Genomic DNA, 23,890 nt, shown 5'->3' with positions numbered 1-23,890 from the left:
GAGAACAAAAATGCCCAGCCCTGGCTCCAGGCTGCTTTTGTTTATCAGATCTCTTTCGAGAGCCCAAGCCTACTTTTTTCATAAGAAGCAGATGGAGGAACAAAAAAGAGTGGAGACCACAAAACCATTCTGGGTGAATATTGTCTTGCAAGCTTGGGGAGCGAGTAAGAGCAAGCCAGGCTCTTTGTCAGAGCCTGTGACTCCTTGAAGGAGGAGCACAGCTCCAGGCAAATGATTTTGGCCCCCATTAGCCTCACAACCAGTTGGAGCTGCCAAGTGGGAGGATGATGCCCACCTGTTTTACTGTGACGTCAAGTGGTTATCAGACCCCTCAAATACCAGTGCTGTTTTTGCAGATGAGGCTCACATGGGCTCAGGGTGCTGCATGTGTGCAAGGACCAGCTTCCTTTCCTATTGCACACAGGACTGTGGCTGCCATGCTGGGCAGACTGAGTGTGCAGCAAAGCTCAGCAGCTTTGCATCAGCTTTGATTACCCATAATTACAGCCTGCTGGGGTTGGAGATTTTTGTGGCCTACCACTACTGACCTTCTTGGCCATCTTGTTTCCATCAGTCCTTCTCCCCCCCAGTTCTCAATGGAGCTTGAAGAGATACAGAGGAAGCATTAGAAGCAGAGAGGGAAGCTTCAGATACAACGAAGATGGGGTCTGAAGATGCAGTCCTGTGTTCTCCAGGCAAGAAGTCCTAAAAATCAGTAGTTGTGTTTGAAGTCTGCTGACTCCAGTGTTCTCATAGGTGTATGGAAGATTTGCTGTAGAATTTCTCTTAGCTAAACTCTTCAGCTTTAGCAGTTTATTTTACATGGCTTTTACTTTGTTTCTTTGCATTAAATTACTTTTCTTAACATAGCAGCAGTATGTTCAGATCCTGCCCCATATGTTAGTGTTTGAGAACTGGCTCCACTGGAATTTACTTAGCATTTCTATCCTGCTACGCGACATCTAAAATCGTTTACAACAAACAATGGCTTACCTTGGAATTACACAAAGACTGAAACACTCAGGATAGACAACAAGAAAGTGAGGCACAGAACATAGCTTTGTCTCTAGTCAAATAATCAGTAGAAACTTGAGGATGGGAATTCTGACAGTCTAACCCCATCTTCTCCTCCTGACCCTTAGATGCTGAGCTGTCTAGAAATCAGGTACAGACAAACTTATCCCCTCTTAAAATGACCCTTCAATGAAATTCTCTGTAGTGTTTAACCAGTAAGCACTTTTATTGTTCATTTTGAATCCATTAAGACTACATTATGTTGGGTTATAAGACTTTGGCTACATCTCCCACATTTGCATGCAGGTGTTACATTTGCAAGGTTTTCCTCAGAAAAAAAATGGAGCAGGCACATAAAATGCATAAAGGTTATATGATTATAACATGGAAGCAGCATGTCAGTTACAGAAACTTGTACCACATGTACCAGTAACAAACCCACACCTCCATGTAAAACTTCTCTGTCCCTCAAAAGTCTGACCGTTTGCCTCTCATCTCCATGCCTTGGCTGCCTATCAGCCCACATCTCCACTGTTTCTGAGAACACATCTTTTCTGGAAAAAAGTTCAGTACAGTACATCTCTTCTCTTAAAAACTACAACTTTTCTCCCTCACTACCGTCTCCCCTGCAAATGAAAAAATCTATTATAATCTAAGCACTGATATATGTTAGGAATCTCCCTTGCATTATTCAAAAGTATCAGATCAGTAACAAACTTCTAGACAAATTAGGATGACCCCAGAATTACCCTTCCCCCCTAAACTACAGAGAACTGAAAACGCTATACTGCATTATCACACTTGCATGCACGTATCCTGAGCCACCTCTATTAATTCACCTTAAGCCCTTTTTAATAAATAACTGTCCAGCAGTAACATCCAGAAGTGTGCTGTCTCCTCCAAATTAAACTCTATATTTACAGAAGTAGGGCTGCTTTCGGAGTGACACGTGTGTTTTAAAAAAACAAACAAACCAACAACAATAAAAATACCCCCCCCCCCCCCAAAAAAAAAGGAAAGAGAGAAAGCATATTATTGATCATGTTGTCTAAAGACCAACAGGAGTAAAAAAGCATTAGGAGCACCAGGTGCAGAAGCATTTGAACTGGTACAGTTCATGAAACAACGTCATTCATTGTTCTGCTTGCTCATTCAGATGAAGAGCTGATTCTTTTCCTTTCTTTGTTTTGTTTTACTTTTACATGTGGGACCGTCTGCTCTGCAGGCTACTCCCACAGATGGCAATACATGCACTGAGGCTGAAAGATAGCCATAAATATGCTTTGATCAATGTGGTTCTGTATCAGCTTCAGACACATGAGGTTTCCTTCCCTGCTGCTTTGCACCTTGTGTCATTTCACATCTGTGCAAAGCACCAGCCAAAGGTCTTCTGAATCCACACTTTTCTCTTGGATTTGGGGAGGAACCAGATTCTTTTTTCAAGTTTCAAATGATATTACATGCTAGAAAATACAGGGAATCATCCCACACGAGAACATTTCTGAGCAGTGTAACTACTCTAAATCGTAACTGACATACAAACATACCAAAACAAACATTGAAATATCAAGGCAGTTCGAGGGATTTTGTCCCTTCATTTATTTTGAGCCATCTCTCAGCTGATAAACACAACCATTACTGCCTTGATTTCAGAAGACTTTTGTGGATTTACACCGGGTAAGGATCAGGCTCAACAGACAGTAAAACAGCAACCAGTTTCTCCTATTGTAATGTTAATAGTGCCTGAGATCACTGCAAACGGATACATTTCTACAAAACCAAAAGCCCTTTCTGTAGCCAGTGCAGCATATTCACTGCTTCTACCTTTGCAAAGGAAATTCAGTTCAGGTTCACTTTCTTTTCTTCCTGTTTTATTGGGAAATGGAATCTGAAGTGCTCTCATCACAGAGGCTGCAGTCAACATTAGAGACACACACCAAATGCTTAGTTTTATATAGTGAAAATGCTGAAAACTCCATTTATACTGAATCTGATTTTCAAATTCATGGTGCTTCTTGCTTTACCATATACAGATCTGATCACCTGGAAGCCCAAACCACTCCTACCCTCACTGCACTTGAAAGTTAAGCAGAAATGGCTAGTATCTGTTCTCTCTTCAAGACTGACTATTCCAGCACACTCCAAACAGCAGGCATGTTGAATGTATGAGCATGAGAAGTCTTTCCAAAGCCAATTCCTTCATTCTCACTGGAAGCAAGTTAAATTCTACCAGCATCAATAGCCATGCAAATATGCAACAAGTCTACTGACCCTTCTCAAGATCTGTACAGGTACAAGACAACAAAATGTGGCTCCTGATCCATCAATTCAACTTTGCTAGCAGATGCTAATTTTGTGAACAAGTTTTCCCTTTTATTGTTGCATCATTTGTAACATCTTTTATTGTTACATCATTGTTTCAATCTCACCACCACTGCTGATAAGAGATTACAGAGCATCTACAGAGCAATGGTCTGCTCCACTCCCATGAGCAGCAGAACCTCAAACACCATGTTTTGTCCTGGCAGACAAATCAGTTTTATTATCCTCTGCCATTTCAGTTCCTGATCGGCATTTGCCTACTAATTATTCTTAAAACAGCCAAACACCAGGCTGTTAGGTTCAACTGTACGTACACATTACAACTGGTTTTAGATCCAGCAAGTTTATTTCACACAGGTTTCCATACAATTAAAAAAATGCCAGCCTGTGATCTCTGCTTGTAAAGCACCTTCCCCCACACCTAGATCCCTTCCCCCACACCTAGGTCCCTGCCCCTCTGCTGCAGTCATCCAGATCATTTCACCGTTGTCTAAAGTGGAGCTTTGCCATAATTGCAGTGGAAAATTGGATGTGTTTTAGTTTCAGCTTTCAGCTGACAGAAATGGAGACGGTGAGTGATGATTAGGTGTCACAGTGGCTGCAAAAAGGCCTTTCCATTCATAGGACTTGTACTCTCAAAGCAACTTTTCTTAAGGGAGAGAAACCAAACAAAAACCTACACAGTTCCCACACAGACACACACACACACTTCTCTCTCCTCCAAAGAGAAATCCATTCTTATAGACCAAATTATGCAGACCCTATTCAAGTGACTAAAAAGGACAAAGCTAGGATTGAGTGCTTTCCAATTCTCCTTTCTGATCACAATGAAGTCACAGGTCAGCAAAGTATTTGGACATAAGGATGCTCTTCTTGACTTGCAAGACATTTTCATGCATGCAGAAGTGTTTTGCTGGCTTAAGCCTGAATCAGGAACAGCTCCAAGGCCAGCTGGCACCCATAACTCTGATTCTACTACCTGCATCAATACACACGAGGTAAGAGCATAACTCAAGAGAGCAGAGCAGTGCAATAGGAGAAAGAGGCTCTGTGGTTCTGAGTTTATCTTTGACAGCCTCAGCTGCATACACACAGCCTATCACAGTGATCAGCACAGACTGATGAGGGCTTGGTATGGTGTTCTGCAAGGGGGACCTCCACTGGAAATAGTAAGTCTGATTTCTATTTGTACCAGTGCAACTTTATGTGCCAGTAACAACTGCATGAAGAGGCCTTAAATGTGGAGTAACTGCATGGCACAGTTAGTGTGTTATCACATTCTTATGTGCCAATAACCACTGTGATGTACTACACACCCACACCTACACACAGGTGGTGAGATAGGGATATGCGGAGTCATAATGCAACATACACATTACTTCTATAACTATCCTAGTAACACAGTGCCAAAGCAAACCAGTACAGGGATTTGCAGCCACCCTCTCCAATACACTATTATAGGTAGCAGAGGAGGAAAAGCAAGCTCGGGTATTATTTGGCTTCACTAGGGAATGAACAGAGCACAACCCACTCAGTATTGCTTAGTGAACACTATTCACGGGCTGTCCCACAGTCCCACGTCATAAATTCTCACCTCTGTGTGGGTGCTCACACCACTTTCTGATGACACACAGAACCGAGGAGTGCAGTGACAATGTTTGGGAAATCCTCTTGCCAAACATTGTATAAAATGGATAAAAGTTCATACTGACCATGGCCTGCCTCTCAACCACAGGTAAACTGCAAGGTTACATATTAGTGGGATCTGGGTTGGCTAGGGAATGAGCCACTTGTAGTGATTCAAACATGAATTCCTCAAGAGGATCTTGTCCTGCTTGGCAGTAACATCAAAAGGAAGTGTATTGAATTGAATAGGAATGGAATCAGTCCCTCAATGCTGCTTGATATAAGTAATACATGCTGTTTGCATATTACAGCATTCATTCTCAAGCTGCAAAAATATTTGTTCTGTTTTGAATCAAGTTTTCTGTAAAAGAAAACAAAACACCTAGCCAAATTTTTCTCAAAATTCCCCTGAACTTTGGACAAATTTGAACCCAGGTCTTGTTAAAGGTTTGCACATCTCTGGCTTTCAATGGCTATCCTATGTAACCAAGTCCAAGCATGCAGAGATGGCAGGCTGAAAACTGACTTCCTCAGGAGTAAAAGATATCCCTCTTCCATGCTAGATGACTATTACTAGATTATTGACACATAGTTTCCATTTAACCTCATTACTGTTACAGCCCTCTTAAAGACTTCTATGGAAATCCCACCTGCAGAACCAAAGTCAGAAAGGTATCTTTGCAATTATTGTTCCCTATTAACATCTGGATGCAGTACTGTTGGGGAAAGGAAAGCAAATTCCTCAATGAACTATGTTTAACCAGCTTGCAGGTGGCAGCTATTAAAACAACCGATGCATGTGTATGAGCTAAAGTTACTAATGAATGATCTGACATACCAAGTCAGACAAATGTCATATGTAAATAGATCCTCAAATGTATACATACAAAAGCTGATACTGTATCTAGATGACCATTTTGGTTTGTTTCTATACCCCATAGCTCTGAATCTATCCACTGAATGCTTACTCAGCACGTGTGGCATAAATATATTCACACACTAAAACTGACACTTTTTTCTTTTTCCTTTTTTTTTTTTTTTTGCTGACCAGCAACAAATTCTGATATCTTTATCTGTAAACCAATACTCAATAAATATGCCGTGTTCAGCAAAGAGACGTGTTCTGTCAATCCGGGTTTTGCTGCACTCTAAACCATGGGCTGTGGTGGTGGGCGTGAAGGAGGAGGCCCAGGAGGGGCTCGGGAAGGGGGTGGTCCAGGAGGGGGCTGCCGGGAAGGAGGCTGCAGAGACACAGGTGGAGAAGGATTCCTTGAAGCATTGTTGAGAGGAACATCGTTGCGCCATGGTAGCTTTGGTGGTGGGCTGTAAGGAGCAGAGGTTCCATCTGATTTCACTCGAGTGAAGTTTATGCATCTTCCCTAGAGGAAAAAGAAAGCAGATGTTTGACTCAGCAGCAGCTAGGTAAAGGGACTGTAAGCAGAGAGGCCAGGCTATGCTTTGAAACCTTCATCCAGTATCATTCACTGGGTCCTAGACGTGACATTCAGACCATGCTGTACAAAAGGTTGGCACTAGAAACCAATGCTTTCCCCAGGTTTCAGAGCTCCTGCCTACAGAGTATAGCCTAGGACTCATTTAAATCAAGAGACTGTGGTGTGACTTTGCTTACATGTGCCCTCTCTTCTGCCACAAGAGCTATGTAGAACTTGCCCAAAGCCACAGCTTCACCCAAGTCGTATTTGCCTTAGTGAGATCTCTGGCTTGACAAAGCAGTGCTTGGAAAAAACCCTCAGAGCAGAGACAAGATTGTATTAGAGGAACAACCTCAGCAAAGCCACTGCCTGTAGCTTTCTTTTTTAAACAGTGGTGTTAGCCTAGCTGGTGCCCATGATTTGATCACTACATTGGGAGAGTACATGTGCCTTCCATACTCCAGTGTAGATGTGGCTTCCCTCACAAACAGCAACAAGCTGTGAGACTTGAACAAAGAGCTCTCCAATGAGTGTGTGTTCAGAATGAATACAGGACGCAGGCAGGACCTGATGGCATGAGATGGAGATGGTAAACAGAGTAGCTTGGGTTTGAAAAAACAGCATGCACTGGGGATGTCTTAATCAACTAGGAGCTAAATGCAAATGTAACAGGGTTTCCTTTAGCCAAAACAAAACTTTTCATAGGTTCCCGCTAACCAAGCTCCAAACTGGAAGAGAGATGGATAGTTTCCTAAAGACCACCCAGCCTCTTCTGTCGGGAGCAGCCAGAGGCCCTCAGGCACTTCAAAATCAACATGACAGCTTGGTCAGACACCAAGATCTCTGCTGCCCGCTGTACTTATTTCTCCCCAAGACCCCTAAGTTCTGTAACAAACTTTCCAACTACTTCCACAAAGGCTTCATGAAATCCTGCAGGCACAACTTTGTGTGAGGAGATGCAACAGTTAGCATCAGACTAACTCCTCACCTAGAAAGGTTGGAGGAGATGCTTATGCAAGAATCCAGCTGACACAAGCTTGCCAGAAGCTTGTGCCTGGAAGTAAAAAAGACTTCTCATTGCCATGACCAAAGCTGGAGATGACATTTGACTGAAAACACAGGAGTGACACCGCCAATAGCTGGGATGTGGTTACCAAATAGGTAATTGTGGGTGTGAAAGTACCCATCCCATCAGAGATTACATCCATTTGCTAGCACCTTTTCCTTTGCACAACAGGCCTGTTTTATTCTACGTAACAATCACTCCAATGAAAATGGCCTCTACTTTAGCAGAATTTAATGTTATCCATTTCTCTCTTTCCAAGGTAAGCATTGCTGGGGGAAAAGGAAAAAAAACCCTGCTTGGTTTGTACAGAAAATATCTGTCCCAGAAGGCATCTTCCCTCCATTGCTCTAAAAGACCCATACAGCCATGGTGCTGATGACAGAGGTTTAGGTTGCACACTGGAATCAACACTAAATTCAGCTCAAGGTTAAGCCAACATCCCCCATGCAAAACTCAAGAGAAGGACATCCAATTTTAAGAAGTTTATCTCAGAGTTAAGCAGCTGTATATCCTGATTCCCACAGCTATGAATTGCTGTGAGGGGGGGTACACAAGAACTCACAGCAGTGACAGATCGCTGCTAGCTTGGTGCTGCCTGGCATGAGGAGACTCTGGAGGTGTTATGGAATACGCCAGGTTTCTTTGGCAAACCCACAAATCAGACAAAAGCAATTACAGCTGAACCACAATTACCTGTTCTGACTTTCAATTCTTGCACTTTTTTTGATGAAAATGAATTATTTTAAAAAGAAGGTAATTACTTAAGCCTATGGCTTATCTGAAGAAAGGCAAGCAGCCTATCAAGAGAAACTTGTGTAAACTACAGAAAGCCCAGAAACTGATTCAACAAATGTGCTAATGCCCTAAGGATGGCTCAGGACTTCTAGAGCTTAGCTGCAGTCAAGAGTTGTTTGAATGGCTGTGGTTTTGCCTGCCCATGAGATGCTCCATAATTCTCAGTCCCAGTTTTCACCACAACAATTCACCAAGAAACTTTAACAATACGTAGGATGAAATCTCCTTTCTAAAAATCTAGGCTTGTTTCAGCAGTTTTTGGCTATGAATGAAGCCTTTGCATGGAGGCAAAGGGCAAAAGCCAAAGTCTTGATTAGTCCTGCAACAAAGAAACTATTGAATCAAAAAGCCCAAGTCGATGCTTTGCTTTACTTCATCACAGAACTCGATGTCCTCACGAGCACTACAGAAGCAGCCATCCTTATCAGCTATTTATCTTCTGCTGCACTCCACTGTATTCAGAACACACTTGGACATTCGGTAATTTTTACTGCTCTGCAATGAACATTTCAGACAGGTTTAACAGCCACACTACAAATACATGTAAAAACCCTAAGCCTTGATATTTATAAAGTTATTAATTTAGAACAGATAAATCATCATCCAATATAAAGAAAAGAAAAAGGGAAACGGAAAAAAGTCAGAGGTATTCAGATGAGAGATACCATATGGGGAAGGAGAAAAATAAAGGACAGAACAACCTCCCTTATAGTAAATTCAAAGCTGTGAACCAAAGACTAGAGCTTTTGCCTACAAGCCTTTCCTGCATCTCTGTTGTGTCTCTCTCCCAAACATCAATTCCAAATATATTCATAGCCTATAATCAAAGGGGATCCCATAAATCTGTTTGCATTACTTTCACTTCAGTTAAAGTGATAGGCGACGTCAAACTGCTGCCAGTTTCTGCCACACTCACTGATTTGTCAGACAGATGGGTAATTTAAAGGCCAAGCGCCGCATTGTGTCATGAAAAATACGGTTGGGTTGGGGGAGTCTGACAGATAAAGGCTTGGATGATCGATGTATGTATTGTGACACTTCCTTACAAAAGAATATCAGTGTTAGCCTACAATCGCATGTATCAGACTTCTGGTGAACAGTGGAGCAAATCCTCCTGAGCACTTCAAGCAGCCATTGATAAAATGACTCTGAACTATTAGCCAGTGTTAGGATTAACAGCTGAAAGGGAAAGGAAAGAACAAATGATAATAAATCATAAGTCATAGTTAGACTTATCAAGCATATTTCACCAAAGGATCTCTAGGCTGAGGAAACGAGACCTTCGCTTACCACACATTTGTAATAAGAGAGTGCCACAGCTACTCTGACTCACATGCACATCCCTGAGGCTAGTTTACTAAAAAATCTGTAACATTTCTCAAACAAACACGCTAACCACAGGATTATGAATATTCTGTGGCTGAAAAAGATTATGTAATTTCCTCTCCAAAGGCATATAAAGGCTTTTAAACCAAAGAGAAAACAGACAGAAATCAGGTATCCTGCACTCTCACCTATGTTCTCACTTCACAGGAGATAAAGAGGCATTAAGAGGCACCACCACTTTGCTAGTGGTAACAGTATTTTCTTTCAGAATCATAGTATACACAAAGTGGTCTAGGGAAGGTGTCAAGAGTTGCAAGGTGCAGTAATACCAAGATGATCTCAGGCACAACAGCTGTCAATAGCTGCTTTATTGTTTCCTGGGAAGCAGATGATCTGTGTAAATCCAGTTCTGTCTGGTTTCAGCCCCGCTCCCAGTGCAGCATCCCTCAGACGGTGCGACCCGCACCGCGTACTGTCATTCAGGCACCAACCGAAGGTCAGCAATGCGCCATATGGAGTTACGCCCTGTTTTCAGTTCACATCTGCACAGTCTTTCTAATGCACAATTATTTTGCTTCTCCATATGTCCATCCACTTGTTAGGCTCTTGTTATGTTGCTTGCCAAATTGGCTTTTCAAAAAGTACAAATACTGAAGCAGCGGGATCTGCCCTGCTCCTGACTCCAGCTTTTATCCCAGTATAACAATCACATGTGCAATTCAGGCACTTTGTACTTCTAGGCAATGCCTCCTTGACCACCTAGGATGCATTTTTGTGTGTGGTTTAAAGTGGGGGAAGGAAGGGAGGAATCTCTTGAAACTCACTGCATCTTGTTTCAAGGCTACTTTCCTCATAGAGCTCAGTTACATGATTCACCAGTGCTTGTTCCCCCAAAATCTTTAGCTACTACTCCGCAAGTCTTCACTGGAAAGGAACAGCTGTTTCATGATCCAGGCGATTCAGAGTGCCATGTGCAAGGCTCTTTGCCCATGATACTCAGGGCACTTCAGTACAAAGATTTTTAAAGTGTTCTCCATCTGCCAGTGGCCATCCCCTTTCTCCATTTGTTTTAATACACACATTGACATTTATTTAAGGAAAATGAAAGCTATTTCCACCTCTGTGCATGCCAGAGCACTTGTGTGCACAAAAATGTTCTTTATTTTTATCTGCATTAGTTGACCTAATAACAGATATCCTTCCTGTTACACATTTTGCTTAAGCTTTCATTCACTCCTGGTTTTGCTTTTTTTGGAGCCTCAGTGCTGTAATTCTGCCTAGAAGAGGGAGTATCTGACTGAGGAAGAGTTGGCTACACTTAAATGTACACTGAAATGTCTTTATCTTTTACTTTGTAAGAATATGGTACTTACTTTTACGTTTTAGAATGGATTAAAGTAAAATTTAAAGGCCGAGGATAGCAATTCAAAACAACGAACCACCAAATCTAAAAAAGAAAGTAGCTCCCAGTCAAAATAATTACATTTAGAATGCTGAAATCTGAAATGAACATAATTTCCTTGGGCTCAAATGAGTAGTCATCTTTCTCCCCAATTTTGTTTATGGATGTCACTGGGATGACTCTGCCAGCTTGCTATGGGCATGGTTCATCAGCACGTAGCTTCAATTCCTAAATATCTGTCAACAGTTTAGTATAAAAGTGGCGCTCTAAATCTTAAAAGATTAGAGAAAGGTTGTTGTGCCACCTACAAACCCACAAGTGTGAGCATCTACAAAAAGAATCACTTTGGCTAAGTGAAAGCTTTGATGCACACATCTGGAAACCAAAAGCATCTATAACTTTAAGATCAGGGACTTTTGCAAAAATGTTCCAGCGGAAATACCTACACAAAGCATCTTACAACAGCAACGGTATGGGAAACTTGTTTATCAAATGTGCTTATGAATGAGGCAAATTAGGGATACAGTAATTTTACAGAGAAAAAGCTGAGATGGCACAGAGTTTCCACTATGAGTTCCATGGGCAAGTGTCAGGATAAGCAGCTGGCTCCTCAGAAGCTAGGATGTCTGTGCACCAGCCCTTGCCAAAAGCTCTCTCACACTGCACTGCTTCGTGCTGACTGTGCGCTGAACATGTCATGGCTCATTAAAACCTTCATGGATTCCCTGGGAATTGCACTGATTACCCTGCAGCATACAGGCTAGAAATTGGTGAACTGCTGGAAGAGTTTGTCACATAAAACCTAAACCTGAATGCTTTTCAGGCATATTCAAGTAACTTTTACTAACTCCTAATCCTGTTTTTGTGTAGAAAAATAAAGTATTGGAAATGCCAGAGATTCCCATATCAACAGTTTGGTTGCTGACATGCTTTCAGGTCAATAAATTTATAATTATTTTCTAATGATATTACTTAACCATTGATTCTTAATCATCACCATTAATTATACTATTGTTATTGCATTAATCATTAACAATTACCTTATTAACTTGCAATTAATTTTTATATGTAGCCATTTGAAGCTATTAGCTCTCAAATCAACACATTAAACATCATCAACATAAAATACTTGTTTGCACGAGCATCTGAGTCTTTAAAACGCTTCCAGTTTAATAAGTCCTCTCTTGTCACTAACAATTTTCCGGAGATCTATTTGGCAGCTCAGCATGGACACCCAAAATGATGGTAATCCAAAACTATGGAGAGGTGACTGAAGAGGATTTCAAAATTACAGTCCAGTAAAGTGGCAGTGCCCAACAATGAGGATATAATTATTATTTTCTTTAGTGCTGCTTTTGAAAAGGGGAATGAGTTCAGACCATTCTTTATCCACTGTATTATCTGGCCTCTTTATAAGTAAACTCATATAATTTTTGCTCCCCCCTTTCTAGAAAGAAGTTACTGGAGGGGAAGGAAGTCACTGCATTGTAAATTGTGAACCATTGATACTGTTACAGTGAGTACCCTATAATGGCCTTAGGTACATCAGAGAAATTAAAATTGAAAACTACAAATTGATGAATGCAAATACACAAGGATGAACCAAGCAGTAGCAGAAAACTGTTAACAGCACAGCATAAGTGAAGGGGTGCTGCCAGGAAATGCAACCCACTGTGCTCACTTGGTGTGCTCCACATCACAGAAGCAATTGGAATGAGCTTGAAGACATACGAGGTAACACAATTTTAAAGAGCACGCACATCCTGATGCAGGAAGGGGCAGTGAGATTTAAAATCACTGAGGCACATGCAGATCTTCCACACAGTCCACAAAGGCATTAATAAGCACATTTTATGCCTTTTCTCTTACTTTTTAGCAACTAAACTGAACCACCTGCAAACCTGTCACTGGCTCACTGGTGTGTAGCACCAGGGAGACACAGTACAGGAAGTTAATCCCTGCTTCAAAAAACTCTGACATAAAAGTCACAAATTAGAAAACAGCCAAATACAGGCTGGGAGGAGAGCATGTGGTGACAGTGAAACAGAGCTAAGCAATGCCTTGGATTACCAACACGCTCAGAGTAACAGCTGTTGGCTTAGTTGAGGTATGGCCCATATTGTTGCCCATAAGGCCCAGATGAAGGCAAAGATGCACGAGCTCATCTTACAAGGCAAAGGGGGACCAGTCTTGTTTTGTAAAGGGGCTGGGAGAAGAAATCCTTCAGAAGCCCAGTGTGTCTTCAGACATCCTGGCTATGAAAGCCAAACAGACATGAAAGTAAGATTTATGATGTGAGGAAGGGAGGAGAGCACAGGAGCTCTTTTTGACATCAAATGTGTGGTAACACTGTCCAGGGGATCCCCCAGGGGCCAAGGGAGGTAGGTTGCCATGGCAAATTCACAAACAGGCCCACGGCATTCACCACACATAACAGTGGGAATGAAAAGTAATCTTTCGGTTCACTTGTTGGCCAAGGGAAAAAAATCAACAACCAAGTGTCTTTATTTTTCAAGTAAAAGAAGTATGTCACAATAAGTTTCATTTGGGCTTGAAAAATATCTGTTATTCAATCCAAAACACCTTTACCTTGAGTTTTGGACAGAAAAGGCATTTCAAAACTAAACCTGAAAATATTGAGACTTTTTCAAGGGTATTTTTCCTATTTCAGCTAATTCCACCAACATGCAAAATACTTACAGACTGTCTAAAGCAGCAGTTTTTAACCAAAACAGAGAGTCATGTAGAAAATGGTGTCCAAATCTGCTGGGGAATTAAGATAGGAACTTTTTTGCAGTAAGATCATCAATAGCTGCAGTGTCCCAGGCTACTGCAGCTTCTTTAACCAGAATACTGGAAGTTGGACACAGTCAGGTACTGATAGGTTCCCAAGACATGCCATGTCTGCAGACACTACTCCCCTGTTCACAGTCCCCACTGTGCATGGAAACCAGGAATGGGTCCACTGGGAGAAGCCTATTCAGTTAGTTTGAGGACCAGTGCAAGAATACCCTGAAGAGAAGTGGGTTACTTCCAATTTACCCCCAGAGCAACTAGCCAATAATGAGGAGTCTGAGGGAGGAATAGCTCAGCCAGGGAAACTGGCCTTTTAAGCTAGGGCCTGGATTCCTCAGCAATATAAATTTTGTGCTGAACACATCCTCACCATCCAGCTCTGACATGCCTGATGGCATTTTTCCAGCTTAGGCACATAAGGAAAGTGACAGTGTAGAGGATATGGACAACCCATCCCAGTACTGAAGACAAGGCTATGCAGGCAATTTGAATCACACTCCATTCAGCAGGGAGCTGCGTGTTGTTTCCAGCCCTGCCTTAGCAAGAAGATGCAGCAATCGGCTATAGACACCTCCTGAAAGAATGGCCAGAGTCACAAGATATCTTGCAGGAATGCACAAAACATCACATGGCTTGGACCTTGATGAGATTGTGGTTCAAGTAAGGCACAGTGCAGACACTTAAAGCCTGTTGATTCTGAGCCCTAAAAGCTAAAATGGTAAAGAGAACAGAAAAGGGCATAATCAAAGTTAAGGTCTATCAGGCATACTTTATATTCAGTACCAGTCTCTAACTACAGCCATGCCAGAGCAAATCCCACCCAAACTTGAGAGAAATATCTTAACCTAAATGTGCACTCACAACCCATGAGTTACTGTCTTCCTCTTTTCTGACAGATTTTATGGATGAGGGTCTCAGAGTGGAGGAAGTGGGGAGAATCACTGCCAGGTCATGTCATCCACCCAAGGTTAAGCACCAGCTTCAGGAAGAAAAAAAAAAAAAAGAGGTTTACAAGTTCAGAACTTGTGACTCACATCCCTTGTTTTAACCACAGCACCACACATTTCCACACTTGAATGCTGACCAGACTAGTATGTGGTTCAAGAAAAAAACAACAGTGGTTGGTTTGTGAAAGGTTTTTCTCTTTCCTTTGGAATTTTCAGGGAAAATGAAACTGCAGTTGTCCAACACCTAGAATAGGAGGGTTTTGGAGCATAGCAACAAGAGCAATAAACATTTGCTGGGTGCCACATGCTCATCCTTGAGGTATTGGTGGCTTGCTGGGAGGAGCAAATTAGGCCACAAAGGATCATAACTAGTCTTGGTCAGGCTGTAATTAAGTGTCATTGTGCTTTTCAGGGTGAATAATTTGACTGCTTCTTCAGGAGCAAGCTGGGGTTATGACATGCACAGAGGAAGAACACAAAGCCCTTTACCCATTTAGGGTATAGGATGATGCTGGAGACTCAAGAGAGATTTCTGGTGAAAACAGTTATTATTTTTTCCCTTGCCTCTAATATCCTGGCCCACCACACAGACAAGCTGCCACTTTGTTTAGTCTGGAAACAGATGCAAGTATTCCCAACTCACCTCTGGGTAACTGGCCCTTAAATGGCTCTGCTGCTACCCAGAGCAAGTAGATGGTAAACCCACTGCTCCCAGGTTACTGTGCATATCTTACAAAGATTCTTCTGTGATGAGACTAATATAGTTCCATCATCAGTGCAGGCATACTTAAGAAGCATAGAAAACCTCTTCTCCCCGAAATGCTTCTATGTTAAGTTGGATAGAAGAACTGCATGGAACATAACTACCTTACTATTTCTAGGAATGAACACACCGTGGAAGCAACTCAAATCCCAAAGTCCTGACATGGAACTCTCCTTCCCATTTCAGAGACCCTAACATTCTATGCAAACATATATCTGCCACATTTCCACCACGCAGCTTGACCAGCCTACCAAATACCAGCTCTTTTCCATGAGCACCCTACTGCCAGCTCTCTCATACAAATTCTGTCATACATGCTGGTGTCAGCTTAGCAAGGACAGCAGCAACAGAAAAAAGCCAGGTACAGCTCTTGATTTTCAAAGTTCTGCTTCACTCAATGCTTGGCCTTTAGCACTGCAAGAAAGGACACAGCTCTGGATAGGCCTCACTGCAAAGTTTCCATATAGCCCACTCCTTATAGTTACTGGCCTGTGAAGACTGAGGTATTTAATTGGGTAATTATATTCTCTGGATGAAAACCCAAAAAGGAGGGGAAAAGAAAAGATATATTCATATGCCTCACCCCCACCAAAAAACAGCATTTTCAGTCTTGCTGTTCCTATCTGAGACTAGAACTGGCATATATAAAACTAGAATATTTTTTTTATTAAGCTGATGTTTATGCTCAAAGCAAGATTAAGTTAAGATTTAATAGACATAGCTCATAAATTCTTCAGGTTGCATAGTATCTTTGTGTTACTCATGCAATGGCAGCCACAGTGATTGTGATTTTCTTCTGGTACCACAACATGAACCACAGGACTTTACAGAAGAGCAAGAGGCATCCAGAACCACAACTCAGCTGCAGAAAGTAGTGATATAATACCTTTTCATTTTAAGTTATCACTCTGTACAATAACTTTAGTATGAATAATAAATTATCTTACACAGTGTATTTTTATTTGCAGTGCTCAAACAGCTTCAGAGGAAGGTTGTGTCATTACTCGTTCTGCATATAGGGAAATAGATTCCAACATTGTTACTAGAAGTCTGTAAGCAGAGAGCTGGGGAAAGCTGGACAGTATTCAGTATTCCTAAGGATGGAAGGGACCTCAAAGATCATCGAGTCCAACCTGTCACCACAGACCTCATGACTAGAGTAGGGAGAACACTACTGCCCACTGCAGGCTTGAACTCACAACCTTCCCATCAAGGGTCTTACGCGCTACCAACTGAGCCACCTGAGCTTTGCAGTTAATTTTTGGACTATTACCCAACCCAGGAGACAATGAGAGACGCACAGCTCCCAGCAATCCAACTGAAACTAACATGGGGTTCAGCACTGATCCGGGGGTTCCACCAAGAAACAAACATAGTGGCTGCAGCATACCTGTTCATTTGGATGTGCAAGTCATGGATTGTACATGCACTCCTAGTAAGCAGCTCCATGTGCATTTCTGCACTTGTCTTCTGGAAAAAGATGTACCTCCACTGTGGGCTTCTTTCTATGCCCCAGGGGAGTCACCTGACTCCAAGACAGGCCTGCATAGCTTAGAGACACTACATGTTAAGTACAATCATGAAGCATTAATGAAGTGCTGCCTGGAAAACTGATAACACACAAGAGACTGTTCCCCCAAGGTAGCAAATGTCAGAGTTGAACCAAACAAGGGACTAAGTCACCAGTTCTTACCCCAAAGTCACATTCCCTATGAAAAACTGAGAATCAGCTCTGATGAACCTGTTCTTTTACCATAAATACCAAATAAATATCAAAGTAGTACACATGCTTTAAGAGCAGAAGTAAAGTCCCTGTCTGCTTAACAGAGCTCATCTATGAAGTGCTCAAAGTGCTCTTAGGAACATGGTCTCAATCTCCTAAGATTTACTGTTCAGCTCTTTTATCACTGTGGAACTACAACACAACAGAAGCGAAATAACTTACATCAGCTACAGACAGAGCCTCAAAAATCACACCTCGGTGTTTCAATCACAAGGCCAATCCTTTTTCACTCTGTTGTGTGCTCAGTGGCACCAGCCCTGGGATTCTTCTCTGCTAGGGTGAGCAGACAGCACCTATCCCCAAAGCATATCTGTGAATTCTTTTTCCACATCAGAAATAACATGAACCTGGCACAAGTGAGAGGTATGCCAGTATGTGGGCTCCTTACAAGACAGGAAATTCACTCCTCAGTGACAACACGTTTCCAATCATGGCGCTCAGCACAGCCTCAGAACTGTGCTTTAGGTCACTGGTACCAGACCAGGGAGCCTTTTTCCCCAAATGTAAGAAGGGGAGCTACATGTGTCACATTTTCATATTTCCTTTGAAATTGATAAAGTGAGGTCATCTACTGTGGCACACAATGTTCTCACCTCTTCAACTTTTCTTAGTAGCTTATGAAGGTAGCCGGCTTCAGAAAGGTTAAGCAGGAGAAAAGCCTTAGAACAAGGCAGTCATCACTGATTAATACAGTCTGAAGGAGCTCAGTGCTACTTTTCCAGCACCCCCTATAGTTGTGACAATTACTAAGTGGGGGATTACAACACATCTCTAAGGATGAGGCAGGGAAGCCTATTAAAGGCCATTACTCAGTCTTGAAAAGAAGTAATTAGAATGAGCTTTAAATAGCATTGGTAGGCGGACAGCTAGGGTGGAGTGACAGGTGGGTGCTGCCATCTCCATGGCCTGCATTCAAACTGCTGACCACCTGTAGGTAGCAACCAGAAACTAATTACAAGTCATTAATAATCCATAGGCTTGGTGTCCCACCACTCTTCTGAGGAGTGGCGCCTGTCAGGACTTAGCTATAATTTCACAGCTGTAATGAAGGCAAACACTGAGTTCTTATGATTATTTTACAGTTGGGAAACTAAGGAACATAGATGTTATGGTAAGCATTACAAGGAATCACTCAAAATTTGAGGGTAAACATATCTTCTGATAAAACCTTTCATAGAATCACAGAATCAACTAGGTTGGAAGATACCTCCAAGATTATCAAGTCCAACTGATAACCCAACCTTATCTAATCAACTAGACCACGGCACTAAGTGCCTCATCCAGTCTTTTCTTAAACACCTCTAGGGATGTTGACCCCACAACCTCTAGGGATGTTGACCCCATCACTGGGCAGCTCATTCCAATGGGCAATCACTCTTTCTGTGAGAAACTTCTTCCTAACATCCAGCCTAAACCTCCCCTGGTGCAGCTTGAGACTGTGTCCTTTTGTTCTGTTGCTGGTTGCCTGGGTGAAGAGACCAACCCCCACCTGGCTGCAACCTCCCTTCAGGTAGTTGTAGACAGCAGTAATGTCTCCCCGAGCCCCCTCTTCTCAGCTTAAGAGTGATTATTTTGAAAGGGACACAGAGAAGAAGGAAACAAAATACTCCTAATTTCAGAGGCTGGCGTTTAAAATTCTAATTGCTGTGTCTTATTCAAACTCAACTCAACAGTGAGAGCTTGAAGGACCCAGAAGTCATGGCTTCCAAAATAACCATCAGCTCATACACTGTAGAAGCTGTGGCCTTTTCACCTTCAGTTTAAAGAAACATAGATGAAAAAAAGGCTTTCATATTTTCGTATCACAGCTGCTAGTCCTCTTCCTCAGTAAAGGGTTTTGCACATGCAAAACACTGGGTAGTACTGCTGAAGCACTGCTTTTTTTCCTAAGTAAAGTCCCATGAGCATATGGTGACAGCAAAATCCAGTCTACGCTCTCATTCTCTGTTGCAGGTAATTTTCAGTGACAAAAATGAAATCACTTTCTAAGGCATTAAAGCGAACAAGAGCAATTCTGCCTGGGGGAAAAATGCCTTTTTTTTCCAGTTGAGGTTTTTGGTAAACCAAGCCTCTGAGAATTTCCTGTAACAGTATGTGCTGAAAGGCAAAATGGAGTAGATTTGCTGAAAGCAGCAACTAAGCAGGCCATTTGAAAGAAGTATTCCTCCTTCCTCCTTGTACATATTTGGGATTTTAATGTTTACTTGCTGGCACTGGCAACAGCCTCACTGTTGATCCATAAAGCCAAGAGGAAAAGCTTGAAAGTTGCCTTTTGCAGAGACTACTGACAACCTGCCCTATCAGCTAATGTGGTTACTAAGAGATACTTCAAGCCAGTCAGATATTGGTATTTCTGAAACACCAATCATCACAGCAGTCCCCTGCAAGCTCAGAACACCACCCCCACAGAGATGGGTAAGCCCTCAAGGCAGCCTGAGTATCTTGAGCAACACATAGATCACCAGGCCATGTGGCCACACTGTCATGCTCCCTGTTGCCTGATGAACATTGTCCCTATCTCAGGGCTGTCAATTCCTATCTCTGGTCAAAAGAGGGACTGCTGGTCCTCAAACCTCTAACCCCAGCTTGCTGGGAGAGGAAGGGAAGTATTACTAAAGTATCACAAAAGCCTATACAGTCCTCATCTTTGTACATTACTGTAAGGAAGAAAGCCCAGAAAATTGCAGCAAAGAGCTTTTAGCCCTCTTTAATCTCTTTGCTCCTCTGCTGATGCTGTCTGAGAGCTCAGCAAAAAGCCATCCCGCAAATAGCAGCCTATCTGCTAATGATGGGGTAGAGCTAAGTGCATTTATCCCTTGTGGTTCCATCCTGGTGCAATAGAAGCTTCTGTTAGGGGTGACTTAGAGAACTTCAATAAGCAGTATTCTGTGACCCTTTACTGAGGTACTTGGCAAACTAATAATCAGTTTCAGTGGTGGTGATGTGACACGATCTTGAATGGAAGACAAGAGAAGAAGCTGTCTGCAGAGCCAAGCCAAACACTGTGGGCACATCTCTCAGGAGTAGGGGCATCAGAGCTTGTGCTTGGCTAGTCTTCTTTAAATAGGCAGTTCTGCAAAGTGCCTGTGATTTTTACAGCCAGTCCTATTAATAAAATCCTGCCTAATACTGATGGGTTATCCATCCTGAGATCCTTCTCTTGATAAGTACGTGGAAGACACAAACCAGGGCAGGGGAGTTCTCAGGGGCCTCAGCCAGATCTGCAGTGGGGCCAAAATTCAGGGCATACTGCTACCAGCAGCTCAGTTCCAGTAGTGAGAGAACAAGGGAAAGAGATTGGTCACCAGCCCAGAGGGCAGGACAACAGGGCACCAGTCTGTCTTATCAAGGAGAGGTGCAAGGAAACAAGAACTGATAGCGACAGCAAGGAGAGAAAGAGACCACAAAAGGAATTGAAAGGGAATGCCTAGAGCAGGAGTCCAAAGGGGGCACAGGCAAGGAAGAGAGCAGGTGGTTTGGGAAAGGCAACAGGATGACAATGAAGGAAAAAATGAGAATGGATGGACAGCATCACTGGCTGCCTGGAGCAAAGGACAACAGAAAGTCCCTTGCAGCAACGAGCTCTGTGTTCCTGTATCACAGTATCATCAAGGTTGGGAGAGACCTTGAGGATCATCGAGTCCAACCTGTAACCACAGACCTCATGACTAGACCATGGCACCAGGTACCACAACCAATCTCCTCTTGACCACCTTGAGGGATGGTGTACACATGCTTCACCCTGAATTTCCACTGCAGAGCTCACACACTCTGGAATAGGCTTCACACACATGAAGACTAAAATCCAAATACAAACAGTGCAATTAACTTTGTTTCATGCTGGCAGTGGGGGAGAAGTCATGGTTTGAAAACCTGGGGTAGCAATACTGTTTACTGTATGGTTTGCAAGACCAAAAAGAAGACTGTGTTGTGTGGAAAGATCCTGAACAGCTTAAGACGTTTGCACCTCTGTGACAAAACCAGATACATTGGTCAATGTATCCAAAACATGTTGTTGTCTGCCCAAACTATCATAGAAAGTGTTTTTCTACAAGTATTTTTTAGCTTTTGTTGATAAAAGCTCCCAAACCACAGTACTCATTTTCAAATGATGAAAGAAATTCCATTTTTCCAAAGTTTTACAAGAATTTTAATGCAAAAAAGTCTCATTTGTCATCTTCCCTCTGTCCCAAAAACCTTGTGAAAAATGTTTTGCCCCATGTACTGTGGATGTTCTCTTCTCTATAATTAATAATTTCATTATGCAGGAAAAAAGGTGTTTTGCTATAATGTCTCCCAGTAGTGACAAAAAGTGAACAAAAGACGCAATAACAAGGGAAAATGAAAACTTCCCCCCCGCACCCTCCCCTTCTCCCAACAGAGGTAAACATAAATTTGGAGAATGTAATTTTAATAAGTTATCTTATTCCACTGGGGGGAGAACAAAAAACATGTGTCCCTGGCCATACCTGTAAAAATTATATTTTGACTGATTCTGGGAAATTTAGAGACTGGAATTTTTGGACTTACGAATCCAAAAGACACTCCCAAAACAGAGTTAGACCTTGTTTCTTTTTCCTTCCTGAACAACCAAAACGAGGCAAACTAAAACCCCCAAAGAATACTTCCCTCTTTTCCTCCCAAATCCCTCAGAACACTTCCTCCCAACAAAAGCCTAACTCACAAGGAGCTCATTCTCTACTAAGGGATTGCTACTAGAAAAGTCAACCAAACAATAAATAATGTTGCTCCTTTCTGTGCTAGCTTTCTCCATGAAATACAGGTCTGTGATGTCTTTTACATCTTTATTTATTTATTAACAGCAGAAGGATGTCTAGTCATTTTCTTGTTTCACTTTCAACATTCTTCAGCTTTAGTTAATTTCACAGGCCAGGGAACAGAGATGATCCTATTCTTCCTCTGAATCTGGCTGAATAGGATTCTTTCCACCCTATTTCCCAGATGTTCATTTGATTTTTCTAATTTCTCCCTGATACAATAATCCTTCAGCTCACTCAGTTTTACATTGCCTCTTTTGAGCCTTTTGTCCTCCCCACAGCAGAGCTGGAAGGCAAGGAACTGAGGATCCCTGTTTGAAGCCAGCCTCCTGCATGTTTCTTGACTGCACAGGCTAACAGAGACTCTGTTGTGCCCTGCACTGATAGAAATGTACCAACCAAGGGAGTGAAAGGCAGAGGATAGATTCATGTTATACAGTGTTAGTCCTATCAAAATACAGCTGAGTCTAAAGAGCCTATTCAGAAGCTCTAGATCATGCTTAAAAAGTAAATAAGGTGTTTCAAACACAGCTGCCTTGAAAACACAGCTTAGTTAAACAGTTAAGACCATTTTGCAAAATAGCATAGGAAGCTGAGTTGTTCTCTTTAGTTTCCTTATGTACCAAAAAGAAAAAATGGAAGAGATGAAACTTCAAATAATGAAGGTGCATATTTGGTTAATAACCAAAAAATGCCAGAACAGTGGTTTGCCAGAAGCCAGAAGGATGCAACTTCTTTGTCCTAGATGATGCAAATTACGGCTACTTTTAAAGTCTGTTATTAGGTATGAAGGTCACCCAGGCAAATGAGTCCAGTACAAGAGGCTCTGCACCTTTCCTAGCTCACAAAAGAACTTTATGGCCCTTACTGCTGGAACTCTGTAATTCCTTTCCTTGAAAGCAAAGGGGATAAAATGTATGTACTCTAGCCAGAAAAGCATCAGAAGGAGGAGAAAGATGCTGCCATCTTTGTTCAGTCCTCATGTTTCAAAGCAACACCATAAAAAGTCAGACCTGAAGGTGCAACCATCTAAAGCAGCAGCTCTCACTTTGTGTGGAGTTGTCCCCAACCAAATAACAAGACAGAGACAACCGTAAGAAAGCCAGCTACCTGAACTAAGCTATCACAAGTGACCCAGGGGCAGCGCACAAATACCTTGTGGCTCTGAAAGGCATGAACTTCCTACTTCCTCCCAGGAGGAATCTACTCCTGATCTATCTTTGACAAATACACTTTATCAAGGCAGGTGATGCTCTCTGCCTACATGCAGGAAATGACTGAGAAATGTGTCTCAGCACAGAATTCCACAGAAAACTTTCTCTCCATTAACTTTGCTATACTTGGTTTCTTCATCACCTGTGCAGTTCATAGCTTCTGTTACTAATCAATTACTAAATCTGAGAAGCATTTTTACTAATTAGGATAGGAAGGATAATTACTGTTGTAGAATGACTACTGCATATGAAATTCAAAACCAGCTGTCCCCTAGAATCCACAAAGAACTGATCCAGTGACATCAACACACACAGAGGAGAGGAAAAAAGGCTAAGACCATATACGCCTGCAAAAGGTGTCATACACTACTGTGTCTGGCCAGTTTCCTCCTCAGTCCACTCAAATCATTGCAGCAGAGACGTTGCTGTTGACCTTTTGGGGCAATACTTCTAAATAGATGCCACCACAAACATTTTAGCTCATTTTGAAATCGCTAGTGCTTGTGACAAATTTTTAGCCTCAGGGTAGTGTGAAGAGAACCAAGCTCACAAGAGGAAAAAAAAAAAAAAGATAAAAATGAGATAAAAATGATGAGGTAGTTGGAGCAAAGAGCATTGATGCTTC

The 23,890-nt window shown here is 42.1% G+C and overlaps 1 protein-coding gene across 1 annotated transcript in view; it reads right to left on the bottom strand.

The window, feature by feature from the left end:
* Positions 1-1,221: 1,221 nt before the first annotated feature.
* Positions 1,222-23,890, bottom strand: part of ANTXRL (ANTXR like) — a 58,766-nt gene continuing 36,097 nt past the window's right edge. Inside the window, exon 18 of the mRNA XM_068166175.1 lies at positions 1,222-6,341. Within this exon, the coding sequence (XP_068022276.1) occupies positions 6,111-6,341 (231 nt within the window). The 3' untranslated portion in view covers positions 1,222-6,110. The remainder of the gene's footprint in view (positions 6,342-23,890) is intronic.

This window comes from Melanerpes formicivorus, unplaced genomic scaffold (assembly GCF_026170545.1).
Source record: "Melanerpes formicivorus ecotype bairdi unplaced genomic scaffold, bMelFor1.0.p_v2 SCAF_98, whole genome shotgun sequence".
In the NCBI taxonomy this organism is placed as follows: domain Eukaryota; kingdom Metazoa; phylum Chordata; class Aves; order Piciformes; family Picidae; genus Melanerpes; species Melanerpes formicivorus.
Note: the sequence above shows the minus strand (reverse complement) of the source record. Positions and strands in the feature narration are given on the sequence as shown.